This window comes from Oncorhynchus clarkii, chromosome 26 (genome assembly GCF_045791955.1).
Source record: "Oncorhynchus clarkii lewisi isolate Uvic-CL-2024 chromosome 26, UVic_Ocla_1.0, whole genome shotgun sequence".
In the NCBI taxonomy this organism is placed as follows: Eukaryota; Metazoa; Chordata; class Actinopteri; order Salmoniformes; family Salmonidae; genus Oncorhynchus; species Oncorhynchus clarkii.
This window is the reverse complement of record NC_092172.1, coordinates 15,918,167-15,943,663: the sequence shown is the minus strand read 5'-3', so window position 1 is coordinate 15,943,663 and position 25,497 is coordinate 15,918,167. Positions and strand designations below refer to the sequence as shown.

Here is a 25,497-nt window from a genome sequence, read left to right as displayed (position 1 = left end):
AGCCTTTTTTGGAAATGCAGACTAATGCCATGAGTTTTGGGTTAATGTTCTAATAAACAATGTGTTCCATCATCTCACAGTTTTAAATTGCTGCATGACAACAACAAAAAAACGGAATTATCCATGTTTAAATATCTTTATTTATAACAAAAGTAACATAATTAAAAACAGGCTATTTTACAGCATTCTGTCAACCATTAACGGGGAAGAGGTGAGATAGAGCGTTGTAACATCTTTGGACATCTTGCATCTTATATGCTTTCTCATTTTTCTCTCTTGTCCAAACTTTCACAACTCAATTGACTCAATGTTGCTTTATAGACACAGCACAGTACGTTATAGATACAGTACATTCAAATGAAATATAGCATACTCTGACCAATATAAATGCCTGTTTTCATTCAAATTGAAACAAAACATTCACACAAATACTTCAAGCAGGTATCATACAGTGCATGCAAGTACAATGTATAGTACCTACAGTGTCCCACAATTGACTTCAGTGTCCTCCTTGGAACCTACTGCATGACATCCTGTAAAAACAAGCACACATGGAAAGGGACAGTGGAAATGTACCAGACTTCATTCATCACAGCTAAAGCAGTGTTCCAGCTCCAGAGATAAACACTCAGGTTCTGTCAACAGCTGGGACCGCCCATCACTAAGGCATGATGCAGTGAGTGTTGGACATCAAAATAGAAGTGGCCAGTGTTTTTTCTCCCAGACATTGCACTTGAAACCACAAATATGTTGTAACATTACTGAACTGTGAGTAAGTGCTCTGAAGAGGGAGCCAGCCTTAGTGCAGAGGATGTTGCTGCACTGCAGAAGGAAACCCTTGTACTGTGGACCTACATCATTAAGACACTAAGATGTAGTTGGCTCCTACTGCTACCTCTCCAAACTATTTTTATACTGTTAAAGACATGCTCCGGAACTTTGGCGACTAATAAGTATTCATTAAACCTCCTGCTTTGGATGTGTCAAGGTGCAGTTCATACATGCATAACCTACCTTACCTCAGTTATACATGAAATGCCTAGTTTTAAAGCAACTACTTTTCTGGAAGCTGTGCTTGGCCTACATATTCCTCCATGTGGGCCAGCCCCTTAGGATTCGAATTCAACCAATGAGCTTCAGCCCCTCGCCATATGACAACTAGCAAGATGCACATGATGCACCCACAGCAGAGCGAGAGAGAGAGCAATGGCATGGTGCATATATCTGCACGTACAGTATGTGACATAGTACACCATTTTCGGGGGCCACTTTTGGCTCTTGAGCACTACTTTCAGAACCACTGGCAAAATGTATACAAAAGTACTGGAGAATCTCTTTAACTGCAATGGCGCCCCTTGTTATCTGCTTTCACAGTAGCACACACGCAGCCAGAGAAACAAGAGTCACACTTATCCATTCAAACCATTGGGCTTTTTCTCCCAAGAGATATCGTTGTGATGGTTGAGAGCTTACATGCATGGATTGAGCTAAGTCCCATGTTGTTGTGGTCACTCTGGTTGTGTGCCAATGGCCGCTTCAGTCTTCACTGCATCCACCAGGAAGCTGAGTTCATTGCACAGGGTCTCGTGGCGGTAGGCCATGCGGATCTGAGCCACATTGGTCCGCCGAATGTCGTTCCCCTCAGGTCCATCCTTCAAGTAGTTGGCCCCAATAAAGTGCTTCTTCTCCTGCACAAAATGAGTCATACAGTATTACCAGATATTGTATATCATGTAAGCTCCTTAGGTATAACCACTCCATTAGATGGGGGACAGGGGAAGGATATTTAATGTTATTTTGCATTCATGCTATTATACACTATAAAGAATATGCTATCTAGAATGTAAAAGGGTTCATTGGCTGTCACCATAGGAGAACCCTTTGAAGTACCTTTTTTGGTTCCTGGTAGAACACTTTTGGGTTTCTACCTGGAACCAAAGAGTATTCTACCTGGAACATGAAGGGTTCTCCTGTGAGGACAGCGAAGAGCCCTTTTGGAACCCTTTTTCTAAAAGTGTAGATATCAGTGCCCAGAGCTCTACCTGGTGAGACAGGCCACTCTGCAGCACACTGTTCCTGGCAATCTCACACACATCACAGGTGCTGAGCTTCCACAGCTGGGCCGCGATGGCATACTCCTCCATTAGTGCCTCCTACAGACAGGACACACTGTCATCCGGTACTGTCCTACAATGCAGCTATTGAACACTCAGCTGATTTGAGCTACTATTTTCTCCAACAGTTTACCTTGGTATAGTGGAACTGCATAGGATCATCTGTTGATAGAGACACGCACAGCCCCTTGTGTAGGAACTCCCTGAGAGGGTTTTTGGAATATTCCAGGAACAAGCTGTTATTGCTCAGAGGAGACATGGCAATGGGCACCTGGGCCAGGTAGTACAGGTACTGTAGGACAGGGCTCTGTGACAGAGAGAGACAGACACACTCAGTACATACACACAGACTCACACACACCTCGCTGTCACCTGCTCAGCGTACAGGGTCTCTGCTTACTGATCAGCAGACACGGTGGCTGTATTTGCATGGAGCAGGCCTGGTAGACAGGGCCTTTCCTTGTCTGTGTGCTGGTTAGGCCCACAGAAAGACAGGAAAATGAAGCAAACAGGAAGCCCTGAAGGGCTGAACACTGTTACTGTATTACAGTACAATGGCTTGCATTTATACAGTGTGCTTTCATGTGAGAATATTAGATAGCTTTGCATTTCTTTAGGGTCATCTCATGACATCCACTATTCATGTGAGTAGCACCTAATGTATCACATGGGAGATCAGCATGAGAGTGCTCCATTCAAACATGCTGGGGAGTTGAGGAACTATATTAGTCCATTGATGACAGATAAATGTGTGTAGGCTGTAGTGTGTTGAGGACAGTTGATGCAGGATTCAGTCTAGTGGTAAAGGACCTTCTTGAGGTTGAGGCCGTGGGAGATGTTGTCAGCTGTGAGGAAAGCAGAGACCAGGTGGGTGATGGATCCAGCCTCCCCGCAGTGTGGACGGAACTGGAAGGTGCTCAAGCCCCGCTCTCTGGAAGAGACCCAGGGAAATATTCAGTGGTCATATTCACACACACACACACACACACACACACACACACACACACACACACACACACACACACACACACACACACACACACACACACACACACACACACACACACACACACACACACACACACACACACACACACACACGTTGCACATACACAAACAGAGCTACACAAGTGCATTATGTAGCACCTACAGTAGCATCTTCAGTGACCTTGGAGGAGCTCCTTGACCATATGTGCCAGTAATTCAAGTCTGTAATTCTATTCCTTTGTATTATCATAGGGAATTTATTTATAGATGCCTTGGTGCATTACACTGTGCAGTAATGTAGCATGACTGCAACCAGACACCTGTTCTGCTCCCCTTGGTTGCCCTCAGGACATTCTGAAGTGCCTTACTGTAAATTCAATGAATAATAGCAACTGAACAATGGGTGTAACACCTACATTTCCCCTCAGCAGCATCAGCAGAAGGACAGTTGGAAGTCTATGTTTCTCTTGAATGAGATGTAATGGTTTGGGTCCATTACCAGAGGCCTGAGAGGGGCAGATATCAACAGGTACGTACTTCCTCAGATTGTTGAGCACCATGATGTTGGCGTACATGTGGAAGAGGTAGTAGCTGTAGGGAGGGTTTTCATCTGCTGTCCACTGCTCAGGCTTAGGGCTCTTGTAGGAGAACATGTGGTCACTGTGCTTGGACTCGTCATCCACACTGTCAAAGCCTGTCACCTGCACAGGAAGAGTAGGGGTTGAATGGTGAATGGTTGACACTATCAGGATAGTTTTTGCAGGAAAATCCAAATGAATTATACTCACATATTTGAGAAATACATGTAGCTCTTTATGCTTCTGTGGATTGACTGTAGCCTCAAACAGAGGAAGGAATATGTTCTCCAACATCTTGGCAAAATTAGTGATCAACTTCTTTGACTTGAAAATATCACTGAAAGAAGTGAAACATTTTTAAGCATGACAAACATCTCATAAAAAGAGTATTATCGTTTATAGTAGCCATGTTACATACCTTCTCCAGTTGAAAGTGAAATGTAACTCTTTGCCTTCAGCTGTCACTCAGGCAGCAGCACTTACTAGATCCTGGGGACTTGGATGATCCACTGCATGTTGGTAGAGTGCACTTTGTGCTGGATGAACCACTTGGAGAGGCTGTCCCATTCATCTGCAGAGCGTCCGTAGATGGACAGACGAGGCTCAGCATGCTGGTACTTACTCTCCTCTAGGTCATGGGACACTTCCTGTCAAGGGCAAGACGTGGTAGAAAGTTCTCTCATCTCCAAACAAGACCATTATTCTGGGTCTCTGTCACCTCCCATCCATCAGAGTAACACATCCTCAAATGTGTTGCTGCACATGTTGTTGTTGCAAAATAACAATAGCTTGTGCGACATAACATGTGTTGTCAAATTCAGAGAATCAGGATGTTTTCTGTATGAATGAACTATACCTTGATAATGCGTGCAAAGTACTCTCCATCTATGAGGTTGTCTGTTTTCAGGTAGATTTCTCGGAGTTCACTGGCCCCCACTGGGTTGTACTTGGAGTTGAACTTATCGAATCTGTGAAAGGTTTGTCTGCCCTGTGGGGTGAGGCACACACAAAGATCTAATATTAGCGTATGGATGGTGCTAACGGATCTCCAAAACTGAAATGTGTCTCTAGATATAGATACAGTGCCTTGCGAAAGTATTCGGCCCCCTTGAACTTTGCGACCTTTTGCCACATTTCAAGCTTCAAACATAAAGATATAAAACTGTATTTTTTTGTGAAGAATCAACAACAAGTGGGACACAATCATGAAGTGGAACGACATTTATTGGATATTTCAAACTTTTTTAACAAATCAAAAACTGAAAAATTGGGCGTGCAAAATTATTCAGCCCCTTTAATTTCAGTGCAGCAAACTCTCTCCAGAAGTTCAGTGAGGATCTCTGAATGATCCAATGTTGACCTAAATGACTAATGATGATAAATACAATCCACCTGTGTGTAATCAAGTCTCCGTATAAATGCACCTGCACTGTGATAGTCTCAGAGGTCCGTTAAAAGCGCAGAGAGCATCATGAAGAACAAGGAACACACCAGGCAGGTCCAAGATACTGTTGTGAAGAAGTTTAAAGCCGGATTTGGATACAAAAAGATTTCCCAAGCTTTAAACATCCCAAGGAGCACTGTGCAAGCGATAATATTGAAATGGAAGGAGTATCAGACCACTGCAAATCTACCAAGACCTGGCCGTCCCTCTAAACTTTCAGCTCATACAAGGAGAAGACTGATCAGAGATGCAGCCAAGAGGCCCATGATCACTCTGGATGAACTGCAGAAATCTACAGCTGAGGTGGGAGACTCTGTCCATAGGATAACAATCAGTCGTATATTGCACAAATCTGGCCTTTATGGAAGAGTGGCAAGAAGAAAGCCATTTCTTAAAGATATCCATAAAAAGTGTTGTTTAAAGTTTGCCACAAGCCACCTGGGAGACACACCAAACATGTGGAAGAAGGTGCTCTGGTCAGATGAAACCAAAATTGAACTTTTTGGCAACAATGCAAAACGTTATGTTTGGCGTAAAAGCAACACAGCTCATCACCCTGAACACACCATCCCCACTGTCAAACATGGTGGTGGCAGCATCATGGTTTGGGCCTGCTTTTCTTCAGCAGGGACAGGGAAGATGGTTAAAATTGATGGGAAGATGGATGGAGCCAAATACAGGACCATTCTGGAAGAAAACCTGATGGAGTCTGCAAAAGACCTGAGACTGGGACGGAGATTTGTCTTCCAACAAGACAATGATCCAAAACATAAAGCAAAATCTACAATGGAATGGTTCAAAAATAAACATATCCAGGTGTTAGAATGGCCAAGTCAAAGTCCAGACCTGAATCCAATCGAGAATCTGTGGAAAGAACTGAAAACTGCTGTTCACAAATGCTCTCCATCCAACCTCACTGAGCTCGAGCTGTTTTGCAAGGAGGAATGGGAAAAAAATTCAGTCTCTCGATGTGCAAAACTGATAGAGACATACCCCAAGCGACTTACAGCTGTAATCGCAGCAAAAGGTGGCGCTACAAAGTATTAACTTAAGGGGGCTGAATAATTTTGCACGCCCAATTTTTCCGTTTTTGATTTGTAAAAAAAGTTTGAAATATCCAGTAAATGTCGTTCCACTTCATAATTGTGTCCCACTTGTTGTTGATTCTTCACAAAAAAATACAGTTTTATATCTTTATGTTTGAAGCCTGAAATGTGGCAAAAGGTCGCAAAGTTCAAGGGGGCCGAATACTTTAGCAAGGCATTGTATAACTGAATGGTTACACAATAAATCTGTGTTTTATGGCATAACAGCGGTTCCTGTACAGTATGGATGATATACTCTTACAAAAAGACACATGTCTAACAAGCAATGCCTGTTTTCACATGTTGATCTTAAATTTCACATGTGAAACCATATTTTCACATGTATTCAATTAAGAGTTCACAAGTCAACACCACCTTGTAACATGTGAGGAGAGTAACATGTGTTCACCTCACATGTGAATTGCGGTTTCACTTGTGAAATTTCCAGGTGAAAATCGGATATGCAGTTTCACATGTGAAAAACATTCACATGTGAAAAGCTCACTTTCCCATGTGGAAATTCAAGTTCACGTGTGAAATTCAATCATGTGAAAATCACATTTGCAGTTTCATACAGTGCCTTCGGAAAGTATTCAGACCACTTGATTTTTCCAACATTTTGTTACGTTACAGCCTTATTCTAAAATGGATTAACTAAAATAGAAAAAAAACTCAACAATCTACACAGTATACCCCAAACAGTTTTTTTGACATTTTTGCTATTTTTATTTTTTTAATACAAAAAATATTTACATAAGTATTCAGACCTTTTGCTATGAGACTCAAAGTTGAGTTCAGGTGCATCCTGTTGCCATTGATCATCCTTGAGATGTTTCTACAACTTGATTGGAGTCCACCTGTGAGAAATTCAATTGATTGGACATGATTTGGAAAGGCACACACCTGTCAATTTAAGGTCCCACAGTTGACAGTGCATGTCAGAGCAAAAACCAAGCCATGGGGTCGAAGGAATTGTCTGTAGAGCTCCGAGACAGGATTGTGTCGAGGCACAGTTCTGAAGAAGGGTACCAAAACATTTCTGCAGCATTGAAGGTCCCCAAGAATACAGTGGCCTCCATCTTTCTTACATGGAAGTTTGGAACCACCAAGACTTCCAAGAGCTGGCCGCCCAGCCAAACTGAGCAATTGGGGGACAAAAGACCTTGGTTAAGGAGGTGACCAAGAACCCGATGGTCACACTGACAGAGCTCTAGAGTTCCTCTGTGGAGATGGGAGAACCTTCCAGAAGGACAACCATCTCTCTAGCACTCCACCAATCAGACCTTTATGGTAGAGTGGCCAGACAGAAGCCACTCCTCAGTAAAAGGCACATGACAGCCCGCTTGGAGTTTTCCAAAAGGCACTTAAAGACTCTCAGACCATGAGAAACAAAATTCTCTGGTCTGAAGAAACCAAGATTGAACTCTTTGGCCTGAATGCCAAGCGTCTGGAGGAAACCAGGCACCGCTCATCACATGGCCAATACCAATGCCTACGGTGATGCATGGGGGTGGCAGCATCATGCTGTGGGGATGTTTTTCAGCGGCAGGGTCTAGTAGACGAGTCAGGCTTGAAGAAAGGTGAACGGAGCAAAGTATAGAGAGATCCTTGATGAAAACCTGCTCCAGAGCGCTCTGGACCTCAGACTGGGGCGAATGTTCACCTTCCAACAGGACAACGAGCCTAAGCACACATCCAAGACAACGTATGAGTGGCTTCGGGACAAGTCTCTGAATGTCCTTGAGTGGCCCAGCCAGAGCCCAGACTTGAACCCGATCGAACATCTCTGGAGAGACTTGCCCCGAAGCCACTCCTGCGTTGTCTTGGCTGTGTGCTTAGGGTCGTTGTCCTCCCCATCCAACCTGACAGAACTTGAGAGGATCAGCAGAAAAGAATGGGAGAAACTCCCCAAATACAGGTGTGCCAAGCTTGTAGTGTCTTACCCAAGAAGACTCAATACTGTAATTGCTGCCAAAGGTGCTTCAACAAAGTACTAAGTAAAGGGTCTGAATACTTATGTAAATGTGATATTCCATATTTACATAAGTCCATGTTTTTGGTTTGTCATTATGGGGTATTGTGTGTAGATTGACGAGGGAAAAAACTATTTAATAAATTTTAGAATAAAGCTGTAATGTAACAAAATATGAAAAATGTAAAGGGGTCTGAATAATTTTCGAAGGCACTATGTGAAAACTTCCACATGATAAAAATGACAAATAAATAAAAGGTGCAGTTTCACATGTGGTAATGCAAGTTCATGTGGGGTTTAAATAATGTTATTCTGTTAGCATGTTGCAGAAGCAATGTTTCCACCTATGGAATTATGGTGACAGCATCTAAAAATCCTAAATTATTTACAAGGGAGAAATTATGCGGGACATTCACAGAGCAGTGGACAAAATTATTTATCTTTCTCTTTTCGGGCATGTTAATGGTTCACGTTCAAATGGCGACATACACTGAGTGTACAAAACATTAAGAACACCTTCCTAATATTGAGTTGCAACCCCTTTTTTCCCTCAGAACAGCCTCAATTCATCGGAGCATGAACTCTACATGTGTTCCACAGGGATCTGGCCAATGTTGACTCCAATGCTTCCCACAGTCGGCTGGATGTCCTTTGGGTGGTTGATCAGTCTTGATACACACGGGACACTGTTGAACGTGAAAAACCTAGCAGCATTGTAGTTCTTGACACAAACTAGTGCGCCTGGCACCTACGACCATACCCTGTACAAAGTCACTTAAATCTTTTTTCTTGCTCTTTCACCCTCTGAATTGCACACATACTGTACACAATCAATGTCTCAATTGTCTCAATTGTCTCAAGGCTTAAAAATTATTATTTAACCTGTCTCCTCCCCTTCATCTACACTGATTGAAGTGTATTTAACAAGTGACATCAATAAGGGATCATAGATTTCACCTGGATTCACCTGGTCAGTCTATGTCATGGAAAGAGTAGGTGTTCTTAATATCTTGTACACTCAGTGTAGGTCTGCTGTATGAAAGTCACTACCTGTTATTAAAGGGGCAATCCTTAGTGACCACATCCATTTTTGGACTTATAAATTAATGATATTTACCAATTGATTCTTGATGAATATAAAATATTTTGCCTCATGACCGCCGAGTGCTGAAGTGCGTAGTGCTTAAAAATTGTCTGTCCTCGGTTGCAACACTCCAGAGTTCGTCTGTCCTTGGTTACAACTACCGAGTTCCAAACTGCCTCTGAAAACAACGTCAGCACAAGAACTGTTCGTCGGGAGCTTCATGAAATGGGTTTCCATGGCAGAGCAGCCGCACACAAGCCTAAGATCACCATGCGCAATGTAAAGCGTCGACTGGAGTGGTGTATAGCTCGCTGCCATTGGACTCTGGAGCAGTGGAAATTAGTTCTCTGGAGTGATGAATCACGCTTCACCATCCACTGTCCGGTGGACGAATCTGGGTTTGGCGGATGCCAGGAGAATGCTACCTGCCCCAATGCATAGTGCCAACTGTAAAGTTTGGTGGAGGAGGAATAATGGTCTGGGGCTGTTTTTCATGGTTCGGGCTAGGCTCCTTAGTTCCAGTGAAGGGAAAGCTTAATGGTACAGCATCCAATGACATTGTAGACGATTCAATGTTCCAACATCTAGTGTAAGCCTTCCCATAAGAGTGGAGGCTGTTATAGCAGCAAAGGGAGGACCATCTCCCAGTTACTGCCCATGATTTTGAAATGAGATGTTCGACGAGCAAGTGTTCACATACTTTTGGTCATGTAGTGTATCATGGATGGACAGTCCTTGCATCCGTAGCGTAGTGTAGGGATTTGAGAGTGGTTGCATTTCTCCAGCCCCAAACCGTAGCTTTTTACTGAAACGGTGGTGGAGTAATAGTGTTATATATTTTCACGAGAGAAAAATACATAGAAAATAAGATGTGGAACTTCCCACGTGTCTGAAAACTATGTTTATCCCCATGATTTTTTCATTTGTTTTTCTTTGTAAGGGTATTGCATGATGTCCAAAAATGATGCAGAAAAATTAATCCATGCTTTTGTCACTTCTAGGTTAGACTACAGCAATGCTCTACTTTCCGGCTACCCGGATAAAGCACTAAATAAACTTCAGTTAGTGCTAAATACGGCTGCTAGAATCCTGACTAGAACCAAAAAATTTGATCATATTACTCCAGTGCTAGCCTCTCTACACTGGATTCCTGTCAAAGCAAGGGCTGATTTCAAGGTTTTACTGCTAACCTACAAAGCATTACATGGGCTTGCTCCTACCTATCTCTCTGATTTGGTCCTGCCGTACATACCTACACGTACGCTACGGTCACAAGACGCAGGCCTCCTAATTGTCCCTAGAATTTCTAAGCAAACAGCTGGAGGCAGGGCTTTCTCCTATAGAGCTCCATTTTTATGGAACTGTCTGCCTACCCATGTCAGAGACGCAAACTCGGTCTCAACCTTTAAGTCTCTACTGAAGACTCATCTCTTCAGTGGGTCATATGATTGAGTGTAGTCTGGCCCAGGAGTGGGAGGGTGAACGGAAAGGCTCTGGAGCAACGAACCGCCCTTGCTGTCTCTGCCTGGCCGGTTCCCCTCTTTCCACTGGGATTCTCTGCCTCTAACCCTATTACAGGGGCTGAGTCACTGGCTTACTGGGGCTCTCTCATGCTGTCCCTGGAGGGGGTGCGTCACCTGAGTGGGTTGATTCACTGATGTGGTCATCCTGTCTGGGTTGGCGCCCCCCCCCCCCCCCCCCCCCCCCCTGGGTTGTGCCGTGGCGGAGGTCTTTGTGGGCTATACTCAGCCTCGTCTCAGGATGGTAAGTTGGTGGTTGAAGATATCCCTCTAGTGGTGTGGGGGCTGTGCTTTGGCAAAGTGGGTGGGGTAATATCCTTCCTGTTTGGCCCTGTCCGGGGGTGTCCTCGGATGGGGCCACAGTGTCTCCTGACCCCTCCTGTCTCAGCCTCCAGTATTTATGCTGCAGTAGTTTGTGTCGGGGGGCTAGGGTCAGTTTGTTATATCTGGAGTACTTCTCCTGTCCTATTCGGTGTCCTGTGTGAATTTAAGTGTGCGTTCTCTAATTCTCTCTTTCTCTCTCTCGGAGGACCTGAGCCCTAGGACCATGCCCCAGGACTACCTGACATGATGACTCCTTGCTGTCACCAGTCCACCTGGCCGTGCTGCTGCTCCAGTTTCTTTCAACTGTTCTGCCTTATTATTATTCGACCATGCTGGTCATTTATGAACATTTGAACATCTTGGCCATGTTCTGTTATAATCTCCACCCGGCACAGCCAGAAGAGGACTGGCCATCCCACATATGCTCTCTCTAATTCTCTCTTTCTTTCTCTCTCTCGGAGGACCTGAGCCCTAGGACCATGCCCCAGGAATACCTGACATGATGACTCCTTGCTGTCCCCAGTCCACCTGACTGTGCTGCTGCTCCAGTTTCAACTGTTCTGCCTTATTATTATTCGACCATGCTGGTCATTTATGAACATTTGAACATCTTGACCATGTTCTGTTATAATCTCCACCCGGCACAGCCAGAAGAGGACTGGCCACCCCACATAGCCTGGTTCCTCTCTAGGTTTCTTCCTAGGTTTTGGCCTTTCTAGGGAGTTTTTCCTAGCCACCGTGCTTCTACACCTGCATTGCTTGCTGTTTGGGGTTTTAGGCTGGGTTTCTGTACAGCACTTTGAGATATCAGCTGATGTACGAAGGGCTATATAAAAATACATTTGATTTGATTTGAGTTGATGATGTCAGGTGAAATAGATAGAGAGAGGGAGGGTCTTACAGCGTGTACATCCAGGGAGTCCACAGTGAGGTCATAGGGGTCCATGTTGAGGTGTTCAAACACCTCTCTGAGGGTCAGCTTCCGCCCGCCCTTCTCCAGCACCACACGGTCTGCCTCCGTCTTGTAGGTGGTCTGGATGAAGTTCAGAAGGTGCTTCTGGGACATGCAGGCGGCTGCATGGATGTGTGTGTCCACCTGGGGAAAGAGAGACACAAAGCCTCTGGGAAAGTAGCCACATCAGATCTAAACGGTGGACTTTCACTTCACATTATAAATTTAGCTGTCACATTCAAGTGTTGGAAACTTGCCTTTCTGACATTGTAGAAGTCTCTGTGTGGAACACCCTTCAGTTCCTTTAGCTCAGCCATCTCATTGAGCATTTCATGCAGGTAGAACTTTGAGCCCAGGAAGTTCAGGCGTCTGTGACAATAGGTCTTCCTGTAAAGCACGTTAGTTATGCAGAGACAAAAATAAAGCTCCATTACACAGTGGTGAGTTCAGGAAGTGGTGGTCACTCACGTGGGTCCATCAATGATCATGGCCAACACATGGCTGAGGTCTATGGCAAAGGTCTCCAGGTCAGGGTAGGGCAGGCTGCGGGGCCTGTTCTGACTTAGAGCCTCTGCGTTCTCATACACATACACTATGCCATCTTTTGTCTGCAGCTCATAGCTCAGGTTGTCTGGGATATTCTCAATGTTGTACGGGTCCTCCCCCTCCCTGGGGCAAGGGCAGACATCTGTGGGGAGACCAGTATGACTGACATAGACTCTAATACAATGGACTCTACTTGTACAGGACGTTAAGAACACATTATGGACATATAGTTAATTTATGGGCACTGTTTGAGTATACACTGAGTGTACAAAAGATTATGAACACCTGCTCTTTCCATGACATAAACTAACAGGTGAATCCAGGTGAAATCTATGATATCTTATTGATGTCACTTGTTAAATCCACTTCAATCAATGTAGATGAAGGGGAGGAGATAAGTTAAAGAAGGATTTTTAAGCCTTGAAACAATTGAGACGTGGATTGTGTATGTGTGCCATTCCGAGGGTGAATGGGCAAGACAAAATGTTTAAGTGTCTTTGAACGGGGTATGGTCATAGGTGACAGGCGCACCGGTTTGTGTCAAGAACTGCAACGATGCTTGGTTTTTCACACTCAACAGTTTCCTGTGTGCATCACCATCCAAGGGACATCTAGCCAACTTGTCACAACTGTAGGAATTATTGGAGTCAACATGGGCCAGCATCCCTGTGGAACACTTTCCACACCTTGTGGAGCCCATGCCCCAACGAATTGAGACTGTTCTGAGGGCAAAAGGGGGGTGCAACTCAATATTAGGAAGGTGTTCTGAATGTTTTGTACACTCAGTGTATACCTGGTAGAACCCCGTCCTCTTCCTTCCACGTCTGGTTCTCAGCGCTGCGGAGGAACTGGGCAACGGTCCGGGGAAAGCGATGGTAGGCCAGTCTGGAGTACTTCTCCCTAATGAACAGGGCTTTCATCAGGGTTTTTGCTGCCTGTTCATAGTCCTCTACTGTGATCTGGGGAGAGGAGAGAGCTATCATTACTAGTCTTATCACATGGCTTTCCATTTCATCCTGTGGACTCTCTACACACAAGATTATTGTTAACCACATGGGGATTTAAAGTCATACCAAAATACCACTTTTATTATTTAAATTGTTTATCTAACTTTTATTTTGACAGGGAGTCATGCTGAGTCCAAGTTCTTTTTTACAGACGAACCAAAAACATAAATATACACTATACACATCAATATACACATCAGTATTCACATCAATACACGAAAAGCAAAACACAATCATTACTGTCCAATTTCATTGCAACTCTTCCAGTATGCAGTGAAATACTGTATGAGTTGAGTATGAACTGTATGCCACCTGCTTGGAGAACTTACACCAGCGCAGTAGTCTCCACTGATGGTGACCCTCTGGTACTCGGGGCAGTTCTCTGGAAGTGAGGAGCAGGTGGAGGAGGGTGAGAGGAATGGGGTCACCACAGAACGGGCCCACTCTGCAGTCACAGGGATCTGCAGGCCCTGCAAAGACGCAGACTGCGAACGGATCATCTTGAAACTCTTCTTCCTGGAAACCAAACGTTCTTATGAATTCCCGACACTCTAGTACTTAACTGATCAGCTAGGTTCGATTCCATGAGGTCCTGTATTGTCGAGGGCCAGACTCACCTCTTGGCACTCTCTTCTGAATGCTGCTCTGCCAGCTCTTTGAGCAGCTCCCTCTCCTTGGCCTGGTGCAGGCCGATGGGACAGTCCTCAGGGACGGTGAACATGGACAGCGCATCGTTTGTGTCCTCCTCCTTCAGCGCTGACGCGTACACCTTCTCCGCCAGCAGACGTGTCTCCTCATCCACCTCACTCAGCGTGATCTTAGGGAATTGTCTCGGCATGTCTGTAAAAACACCAGGTGTAGCAGCTTAGTATAAACACTGTACAGATATGTAGACACTTAGTTTTGGAAGCGTTAGATTGGAGTTTTGTTATTGTAGGAGGTGGAGCTAATTCGTCCCCAAAAAATCGCTGCCAATTCCAGCATTTCTGTCCACTCAGAACTCATATCTGCTTTGTCATCACAACACCTCATGGTCATGACATCCCTCTGCTAAAAGCATTGCTTTGCATATTCACCTAGTATTAACAGAGAACTATTAGCACAATGTGTTAGCTAATATTAGATCTATTAGCATATACTCATTTATTTGCTTAGTAGAGTTACTTCAAGGCATGGCAAAACAACCACCACGACAGATTGACAAATTGTGCTGCGCTTATACTGCAATCTCCTTTTGAAATTACTCTGGTAAGCAGATCTTTAAGCACTTGTGACTGACATAAATACTGACAACTGATCACGTTACATTGCCTCCGAGACAATATGCTATTTTCACTTATGACCTTTAGGGTCAACACCAGGCCCCGTACTGTCCTCTCTGAGGACAACATACAGACAGGGTAGAGAATGACATCAGGTTAGTGTTTATCTAATGCAGAGACTGTCTGCTGAGTGAATTGTACTGTCAGAGATCATCTTATTACCCCTGGAATTTAATTCAGTTTTAATTCCCAGCTGTTCCATCATTCTCTTCATTTTCTGAAGACCAGAGTATCTGCAGTTGTACACTCAGGCTGCAACGATGTTGTTTATACGGTTTCATGAACATGTTTGTTTGTCATGTATCAAGATGAGGCTAGGGACACAAATCTTGATCTGGCAGATTACACTGAAAAAATCTGCTGTCTTAAGTGGCTCAATGTGATTTTCAAAATGGAAAACTCGACTTTGGAAATACAGTATGACTGCCATTTTGATTTGTCTCCAGACACATACCAGCTCTATTCCTTTCATGTTTATGGTCCTAATCATAATCACCTGTGCAACCGTGACAGTAACGGTTGAACTGTAGACTTTATAGCCCAGTGTCTGATTGTCAGTCACTGGTCCAGTAACCACACAGTTGTCCCATTTAGGGACAAGTCTGCACCCACAGATCAAGTGACCGAACCACGAGGGGTTTGTTGATACCCCAATGACATGAAACCCAATCCACCCAGACAGCACAGTGGCCATACAGACCTGGTGCCCCTGAGAGAAATGGTCTAGTGTCATCAGTGACAGAGTAATGTCAATGCTCCATTCTGCCAAGCCTTTCCAAGAGGGCTGCCATTCCTGCCAAAATTCTGTGCCACAAACACCCCACTGCTCACCCTAAGCCACTTCCAAGAACAGCTTTGTGGATCAAACTAGCGCCTGCCCACTGCCCACTGCCCAATTCCCACTGCACTGCAGACAGACAGAGAGAGCAGCACATTACAGCAAAGACCACAGGTGAACTCTGAAAGCTGAGAGGGTTTCTGTGAAGCAGCAGCAGCATTGATTAAAAGATGGGTTCTCATAAATAATTTAGCACCGCTTCTTCCTCTCAAGTGCTGCCTTACTCTCTCTCTCTCACACACACACACACACACACACACACACACACACACACACACACACACACACACACACACACACACACACACACACACACACACACACGGTCTCTCTCTCTCTCTCTCTCTCTCTCTCTCTCTCTCTCTCTCTCTCTCTCTCATTCTCTCTGCTTATACTGCTGCCTCACTCTCTCACACACACGCACACGCACACACACACGCACACACTCTCTCTCTCTCTCTCTCTCTCTCTCTCTCTCATTCTCTCTGCTTATACTGCTGCCTCACTCTCACACACACACACACGCACACACACACACACGCGCACACTCTCTCTCTCTCTCTCTCTCTCTCTCTCTCTCTCTCTCTCTCTCTCTCTCTCTCTCTCATTCTCTCTGCTTATACTGCTGCCTCAGCATCAGTTATACACAATTTTCTTAGTCAGAGACACCAAACAGCCATCAGTATTCCTCCCAGAGTAACAGCCATCAGTATTCCTCCCAGAGTAACAGCCATCTCATTTCCATCACACGTTATGAACTTAATCACATTCTCTCAAACAGCAACACAATAGTTTCCGAGTCTCTAGCTGCTAGAACAGTTTATAGTGTACCTTAACTCGTTATCTGCTATGTGTCTTACCTTCCGGTCTGTTCACAGCCATCTCTCTGTGCTGTACAGTCTCCACTGGGAGTCCTGATGATGGCGATCTCAGCTAGGATCACAGTGTCTCTGTACAGTCTCTCTCTCTGTACAGTCTCTCTGCGGTAGAGACTGGCTAACAGGCTGGTCGCCTGACTCTGACGGGCTGGCTGCGATGTGGGTCGGTCCCACTCTGAGCCTGCCGTGGTTCACGACCGCGGTTCTGTTTTCTTTGAGTGTCCTTCTCTATCTATTTTGAGAAGCCAATGGCATCATGTCGACAGAGCCACTGATCCTTGGGATATGTCACAACTGGCTGTCAACAGAGAGCCCAGAGCCGAGCCACCAGCACTCCCCCCAGCTGGCTGGACTCACACACACTCACACACAAACACTCCTCATACACTCCTCTCCACCTTTGGGACAGTGATAAATCCGCAGCCTTCCTCCTTAAGGAGCCAGATAGCAAGCTATGCAGCTGTTGCATTTATTGTAAACATTACCCAGGCAGCCCTGATTGAGAGGACTGTCGCTGCGCAGCCATGCATCACTGCTTTGCCTCAGAGCCTCGACAGACCCACCCGCACACATGATCTCAGCTCTGACTGACCTTGGTTTAGGTGCATAGTGTTAGAATGAATAATCTCTGGCATCATGTCAGTCAGCTGATGGGTAATAATCCTCAGTAAAGGATCAGACTACCACTAGAATAGGTGATGACAAAACAGTGACCCACAAACCCATGTTTACCCATGCACACACTGTCCTTCATGATCATGCTCAAAGCTGCCAATTTGAAACCTTATGGGACCCTCTACCCTGATCTGTGTGATTTCAGTCCAGGTTGATCCTATCTGACACTGACTTCGGCAGAGACACTCACATAGCTTGTAGTGTATGCGGCAAACACATGACATAGGACTCCATTTTCTACCTGGCACTGGTGTTGTTCAGCGTTTCCTAGTAGACCTCCAGAAAGAGAGATGTAGGGCAGATTAAACTCAGTGTTGTCGATAAGGTCCTGTTGTTCCCCCAATGGACAACTGCTGCAGCTCTGAATAACCCCACATGACTACAACTCACATCCCAGCTGCCTGTCCAGCCCCCTCTGCTTAAACACTCACACACACACACACACCAACCTGCAGGTCGCAATGTTAACAATCCATGTGTATTTTTACCTGGCCTGTTGAGGTTGACTGTCGAAATGCCTCACAGCAGAATGATTTATCTTTGGACAGCAACAATGTCATTCAGCTTGCTCTATATTTCATTCAGCGCTTCATTACATGGAGAAATAATGTTGTTCTGCATTGGAGCTGACTTCCTATTATTGATCTGCACATCTGGTTTTGGGAGCATTAGATCATGTGACTGAGGTGATTTCTGCTGCAGCTCCATAGAGAGCATTAGAGGAGATGAATGTAGGCACAGACACAGTCTGATCTCAATGGTTCCCACTCTGCACTGATGTACTTATGATAGCGGGATGTGGGGACTGAGAGACAGAGAGAATGAGAGAGAACTGAGCCATGATCAGTTGTATATGTTGTTCTAAGCCTCTGTACGTCCTAGGAAGCTCCTGTGAGTCTGCAAGTGGCATTTTGATACAATGATGTTAGCACATTGGGGCAAAAAGGAATTTGAGCTTCTCCTGGATGGGTTGTTTCCGAATGGTCTGGTCATTGTATCCCTGCTATCTTCCTGTCAGTGTTGGATCATTTACTGTAGCGCCCCCTATCCCTGTGCAGGAACGTTCAGAGATCACTCCAGCCATTAGTAATTCTCTTGCCTCAGACACAGCTGTCACATACTGTTTTTATCATGTCCTCTCTGGGCTCTCTCAGACACCAGCCTGCTGTCTCTGGTGGGGGTCCAGTCCTGAATTACTGTACCTTCTGTCAAAGACACCTCTATAAGAGAAGGTCAACTACATCTCTGTCAGTCTGTGTATGAGAAAGACACTTATCACTCTGGCTAAAGATATTTTAAGAGAGTACAGTACAGTAGATCAACCTTTATGAGCACTGGTTGGAGTGGTATTGTTTTATCTATAGGGCTGATGTCTGCATGTCTGAGGGTCTACATGTACGAGTGAGAGAGCATGTGAGAGATTGAGTGAATTAATAAGCCTGAGAGAGGGAGAGAAAAGGAATGAGGGGGGGGAAGGTCGAGAGCAAGCTTACCCTTTGCCAAACAGGGGCTTGATTGCTGCTTTAGCAGAGAGGTGTCTCCTCTCCTCAACTTCCTCACAGTGTTTGGGGCTGGGAGAGAAAAAGAAAACACTGTAGTCATGCACGAGCGCAACGCAGCTTTACCCAGAGTGTTCCTCAGACACAATTGGATGGGCCCTTACTGCATTTACATTAGTCTCATAGCGTTGACAGATTGATGCTCATAAACATGAAAGTAATTTATCACTTTGATACGATCTTAGACAGAGAAACTGGAGAAGACAGCAAGCTGCTGAATCAGTAAGACTATGTAAGAAACACAATGCACATTCAACATGTAGCATATCACCATCACATGTCAATGATCCATCATTTGAGTCTTTGTGAGATACAATAACATCTTTAGACCATAGCTGTTCACTCACCTCCTCCTCTGTCTCCGTGCCTCCGTCGTACCTTCTGCAGTCAGGCAGACTATATGAACTCTGGAAGTTCCCTCAGAGAAAACCTGAAAATCTTCTTTTGTATTCAGAACTTTTATTTCCATGACTGATCAAAACTTGTTTCTTCTGGATCTCTCTCGTCCCTCTGCAGAAGATATGGTGAGCAATATGTTTGGAACATCAACTCAATCACAGTATCGAATCGCAATACATAATCGTGATAATCGCAATACACATTGTATCGGCACCAAAGTACCATGCTAATATCGTATCGTGAGGTCCCTGGCAATTCCCAGCCCTATTGAACACAGTTTATATTGATCGGGAGAGACTACATCAAGAAAACAGCCCCTTGTAGGGTACAGCAGGAGATGGAACAAAACAAAAAATTTCCCGCTTGGACACTGTAGCTAGTGAACGATTATGATAAAGGCTTTGACAGATTTTCAAGGTATATCAAATACTCCTTAAAGACGATACCTTTTCAATGATGTTTCATGTGGTGGTAAGGAGATAACTCACTCATCGCCCTCCAGTGCACAAGACACCATCCTTAACTCTTTCACTGCCGCTGCATAGCAAATGACATAAAGTGTTCATTCTTACTACTTACCCAGAATGCAAATGAGTATGAGTTGGTCATAACTCACACAGGTTATACTACCATTGTTGTCCTCTCACTGTCCCTCTCTGTATATTCTACTGCTGCCCCTCAGTTTAGCAATTCCCTCTTCGGTCTGAGACAAACTGAAAAAGAGGTGCTGACATTTTGCAAAGAGCATATTGTTAAACATCAGTACTTTGTAAAGAGTCCTGTTTCAGCAGTAGACACAGAGGGCCCTCATGTTGAGGATTTGTTATTTCAGGATTTTAGGGTGAGATTAGACTGGTCCCAGATCTGGTATCATGTCAACACCATGGCATGACAAGGAGTGGCAACGAGTGGCATGATGGCACAAACAGACTGTACCCAGGCTAAGGTAAGAGATGATCAAATCAAATCAAAATGAGTTTGTCACATGCGCCGAATACAACAGGTGTAGACCTTACAGTGAAATGCCTATTTACAAGCTCTTAACCATCAATGCAGTTTAATAAAAATACCTTAAAAAAAGAAGAAATAAAAGTAACCAATAATTTAAGAGCAGCAGTAAAATAACAATAGCGAGGCTATATACAGGGGATACCGGTACAGAGTCAATGTGCAGGGGCACCAGTTAGTCGAGGTAATTGCGGTAATATGTACATGTAGGTAGAGTTATTAAAGTGACTATGCAAAGATAATAACAGAGAGTAGCAGCAGCGTAAAGGGGGGGGGGGGGCAGTGCAAATAGTCTGGGTAGCCATTTGATTAGACGTTCAGGAGTCGTATGGCTTGTGGGTAGAAGCTGTTAGAAGCCTCTTGGACCTAGACTTGGCGCTCCGGTACCGCTTGCCGTGCGGTAGCAGAGAGAACAGTCTATGACTAAGGTGGCTGGAGTCTTTGACAATTTTTAGGGCCTTCCTCTGACACTGCCTGGTATAGAGGTCCTGGATGGCAGGAAGCTTGGCCCCAGTGATGTACTGTAGTGCCTTGTAGGCCGAGCAGTTTCCATACCAGGCAGTGATGCAATCCATCTGGATGCTCTCGATGATGCAGCTGTAGAACCTTTTGAGGATCTGAGGTCCCATGCCAAATCTTTTCAGTCTCCTGAGGGGGAATAAGTTTTGTCATGCCCTCTTCACGACTGTCTTGGTGTGCTTGGACCATGTTAGTTTGTTGGTGATGTGGACGCCAAGGAACTTGAAGCTCTCAACCTGCTCCACTGCAGCCCTGTCGATGAGAATGGGGGTGTGCTCGGTCCTCCTTTTCCTGTAGTCCACAGTCATCTCCTTTGTCTTGATCACTTTGAGGGAGAGGTTGTTGTCCTGGCACCACACGGTCAGGTCTCTGACCTCCTCCCTATAGGCTGTGTCGTTGTTGTCGGTGATCAGGCCTATCACTATTGTGTCATCGGCAAATTTAATGATGTCGTGCCTGGCCGTGCAGTCATGAGTGAACAGGGAGTACAGGAGGGGACCGAGCACGCACCCCTGAGTGGCCCCCGTGTTGAGGATCAGCGTGGCAGATGTGTTGTTACCTACCCTTATCTCCTGGGGGAGACCCGTCAGGAAGTCCAGGATCCAGTTGCAGAGGGAGGTGTTTAGTCCCACGGTCCTTAGCTTAGTGATGAGCTTTGTGGGCACTATGGTGTTGAACGCTGAGTTGTAGTCAAAGAATAGCATTCTCATATAGGTGTTCCTTTTGTCCAGGTGGGAACGGGCAGTGTGGAGTGCAATAGAGATTGCATCATCTGTGGATCTGTTGGGGTGGTATGCAAATTGGCGTGGGTCTAGGGTTTCTGACATAATGGTGTTGATGTGAGCCATGATCAGCCTTTCAAAGCACTTCATGGCTACAGGTCGGTAGTCATTTAGACATAGGGACTATGGTGGTCTGCTTGAAACATGTTGGTATTACAGACTCAGAAAATGTCAGTGAAGACACTTGCCAGTTGGTCAGCGCATGCGCTGAGTATACGTCCTGGTAATCCATCGGGCCTTGTGAATGTTGACCTGTTTAAAGGTCTTACTCACATCGGCTGCAGAGGACGTGATCACACACTCGTCCGGAACAGCTGTTGCTCTTATGCATGTTTCAGTGTTACTTGCCTTGAAGCGAGCACAGAAGTAATTTAGCTTGTCTGGTAGGCTCATGTCACTGGGCAGCTCTCGGCTTCGCTTCCCTTTGTAGTCTCTAATAGTTTGCAAGCCCTGCAACATCCGATGAGCGTCGGAGCCGGTGTAGTACGATTCGATCTTAGTCCTGTATTGACGCTTTGCCTGTTTGATGATTCGTTGGAGGGCATAGTGTGATTTCTTATAAGCTTCCCGCTTCTTGAAAGCGGCAGCTCTACCCTTTAGCTCAGTGCTGATGTTGCCTGTAATCCATGGCTTCTGGTTGGGGTATGTACATACAGTCACTGTGGGGACGACATCATCGATGCACTTATTGATCAAGCCAGTGACTGATGTGGTGTACTTCTCAATGCCATCGGAAGAATCCCGGAACATATTCCAGTCTGTGCTAGCAAAACAGTCCTGTAGCTTAGCATCTGCTTCATCTAACCACTGATGTTGCCAATATGTCAACCTTCCTGTAACTCTAACTACAACCTCATGAATTATAGATGTTTTTGGATAATATCCCCACTCTGAGGTAATCTTTAACACACATATGCATCTTACCACATGTATGTCATAGATGATCAGAGCGTGTATTAGCTAGCATGGGATAGTGGTGTGACTCTCCACAGGGCCTAGGAGGAGATCCAGCTTTGCCACTGTGCCCTTTTCCGCCACAGGCCCCATGGTGCTTGATTTAGCCTGGCACTGTGCTGGATTACAACACTAATCCTCCCCTGCTCCAGTTATCAGGGAATTTTTAGAGTTGGCTGGAGAAGACTCCCTCCCAGAGCCATCGGTCTGCTGCTCCTAAATGACTGACAGACAGCAGGACAGAAGGATATGGGCTTTACTGTATGAATCTGCCCTGGGCTTCTATAGCTGTCCGTCTGGTGTAGAGAACAGCATGTCACAGTTGGCCAGAGGGCTTCACTTTCTCCATAACCAGAATGGAAAACTGCATCATGTCTCCATGTGATGCATAGGAAAGGAGATGGCGTCCCACTGATATGACTGTGGAAGTGATCTGGCTGCGTCCATAAACAGCGTTGGTATGTGATCTTATTGAATACTGATGTTTGGCTTCCCTGACAGCTTCAGACTGTGGTTATGTCACACATGCCGTGCTGAGCTGACAAATTGATTACATTCATTTGGATTATTCAATTATGCATTGATATCTAATTACATTTAGTGGTTGAGAATCAGTATCTTCGATGACATTGTGATGGAAAGAATGGCCCTCTTGTGACTTTGTGATAACCGTCTAAGAGGAACACAAGAATCACATCTCTTACAAATCCATGGGCTCTTATCAAGCATCTAGGGCCTGGGGGAGTTATTCGTTTTGACTGATTGGAGACCTGCACTAGTCAGTTTGTAGACGCTATCACACCACTGGATGACTCCTTGTGTCCCTGTGGCAAAGCAATTCTATCTATTTCATTTTCTTCTCAGATTTTTAACAGAACAATTAACAATTTTTCTATGCGAGCAGTCATTCAACTGATTGTAGAGCAGCGTATGGCAAGCGTCAGATACTGTACCCACCACCAGGTGGCAGAGTCACCAAGAAAGAAGAGCGTAGTACCGTAGCGTAATTTACCTACGTCTATGGATAGAGAGGAGCCTAAGGCCTGATACTGTTGAAATAAATCCAAAGTGTGAGCTAATATGAACATGTGCTTATTGTCATGTATATTCTATATTCTACAGTACAGTATGAGACATGTGTTATTCCTTTCTGATGGACAGTACAGTTATCTGATTAATAACAGCCCTAAGACATTAGTTCTGTGCCATCTTACTGTGTGATGGGTCACTTCTTGGCTTTGCCTTTATGGACAACTGTCTGGGCTTGATGGCTTTACATAAGCTGAACTTCTACTTGGCTAGCCACATGTCTTAGTTTTTACTTTTTTTCTGGATTATTTTCCTGGAAACTGTTGATATAGCTTGCAACTTTTGGGGTTGGGTAGTTTTTAGGTAGTTTGTTGTCTCACTTGGCCAGAAGTCATAGTATTGTGTTTGTTCTGTCTGCATAGTTCCAGGAAAAGCCTTGAACTTTAGGCTAGCAGGGCCTTCTTGGTGACCCATGGTGGAATTTGTTACAATCCCTTCACAATAAAAATGTAATTGATTAGTACTTGACAACTCTCACATTTTTATTGATCACTCTTGACCTGTATACATAATGCCTCATCTAAGGTCTGCTGCACCGTCTATCCTGTGATATTTGTAACCAGATCACCCTGTTCAAAATCAAAGAGATTCTCACTCTTCAACTCTAATTATTACTGTCAGAGGCTTTGAAGATGGAAAGGTCCATTGCATGCTTTAGCCCCTCGGCATATTTCCACTGCTTTTCGGTTCTCATGAACTTGAGATGCATGGTCCCCAGGTTTATAGGATTGCCATGTCTCCAACTGTCCAGTTGTCCCCTGGAGGAAGGAGTATTGATGATGAGGTGTCCAAACAGGCAGACATTTACCTGAGTATACTCATCATTTAGCTCATATGTCACCTTACGGCAGGTAACCTAGTGGTTAGAGTGTTGGGCCAGTAACCGAAAGGTTGGTGGATTGAATCCCTGAGCTGACAAGGTAAAAAAATATCTTGTTCTGCCCCTGAACAAGGCAGTTAACCCCCTGTTCCTAGGTTGTCACTGTAAATAAGAATATGTTCTTAACTGACTTGCTTAGTTAAATAATGGTTAAATAACTAAAAATAAATAGACGGCTACTTTTCCTCAATGTTGCCTGTCTAGATTTCAGCACTGCTGTGGTCCAACTGTAACAGGCCCAGGATGTTTCTCTGCTCTTTAGTGATTTCAAAAAACATTTCTGGAGATTAAACAGGTGACATATGTATTTTCCGTTAATACCACCAAATTGTGCTTTTGTTTAGGTGGCCAAAGCAATCACTTGGTCAAGCTGGTGCCATTTTAAGTCACTAGATGGCATTAGAGCCAAAACAATGTAATTACACATGTCTCTGGCAAGCTGTCTTGTAGTGCATGCCTTCTTATACAATCAGATAATAATCATCTGCATTGCAATTCCATTGGCTCCTATCCTTGACTTTTACAATGACCCAAGACAATCCATAACCTCTCTCTGGTCCAGTGGAGTTACTAATGACCATGTTTTGACTAAGACAGGAAGGAAGTGCAACGGCCTCTTCTTGAACCATACATACATCCAAATTGTATCTGGCATACCAATCAAATAGAGTTCTGGTATACACTTCACTTGCCTGTGCAGCAACATGTTCAATAGATTTGGTCAGTAAGCAAACCAAAATAGGTAGGGTATACCACAGACAGTTGTTGGAAACCCTTAAATGTTATTCAAAGTTTAGTTTTGAATTTGCCTGTGGAAGAGTAAAGTTTAATGCGAACAAATATAATTTTGTTAACTGGCATTAATAATTGCTTGATAATTAATGGGCACATTTAATAAACAGACATATCTTTTACAGGCTTTGATATTTCAAACATCCATGGAGTGAATGTAACCTTCCTGTGGTTGATTAATAGCAATGA

The 25,497-nt window shown here is 44.6% G+C and overlaps 1 protein-coding gene across 2 annotated transcripts; it reads right to left on the bottom strand.

The window, feature by feature from the left end:
- Positions 1-122: 122 nt before the first annotated feature.
- LOC139384410 (AMP deaminase 3-like) lies at positions 123-17,667 on the bottom strand. Of its 2 annotated transcripts, XM_071129170.1 has the most exons (16): positions 16,634-17,667; positions 14,231-14,453; positions 13,943-14,129; positions 13,400-13,565; positions 12,529-12,748; positions 12,318-12,447; positions 12,010-12,204; positions 4,536-4,667; positions 4,163-4,326; positions 3,890-4,016; positions 3,639-3,802; positions 2,925-3,045; positions 2,248-2,421; positions 2,043-2,153; positions 1,474-1,688; positions 123-533 (listed from the first exon to the last, which is right to left on the bottom strand). In XM_071129170.1, exons 1-15 carry the CDS (start codon positions 16,653-16,655, stop codon positions 1,509-1,511), a joined length of 2,316 nt encoding a protein of 771 aa, XP_070985271.1. In that variant the 5' UTR covers positions 16,656-17,667; the 3' UTR covers positions 123-533; positions 1,474-1,508. The 2 variants fall into 2 exon arrangements, 1 of the variants encoding a protein (XP_070985271.1); XR_011628856.1 differs by having other exon boundaries at positions 123-1,688; positions 3,518-3,802.
- Between the last annotated feature and the right edge of the window lie 7,830 nt (positions 17,668-25,497).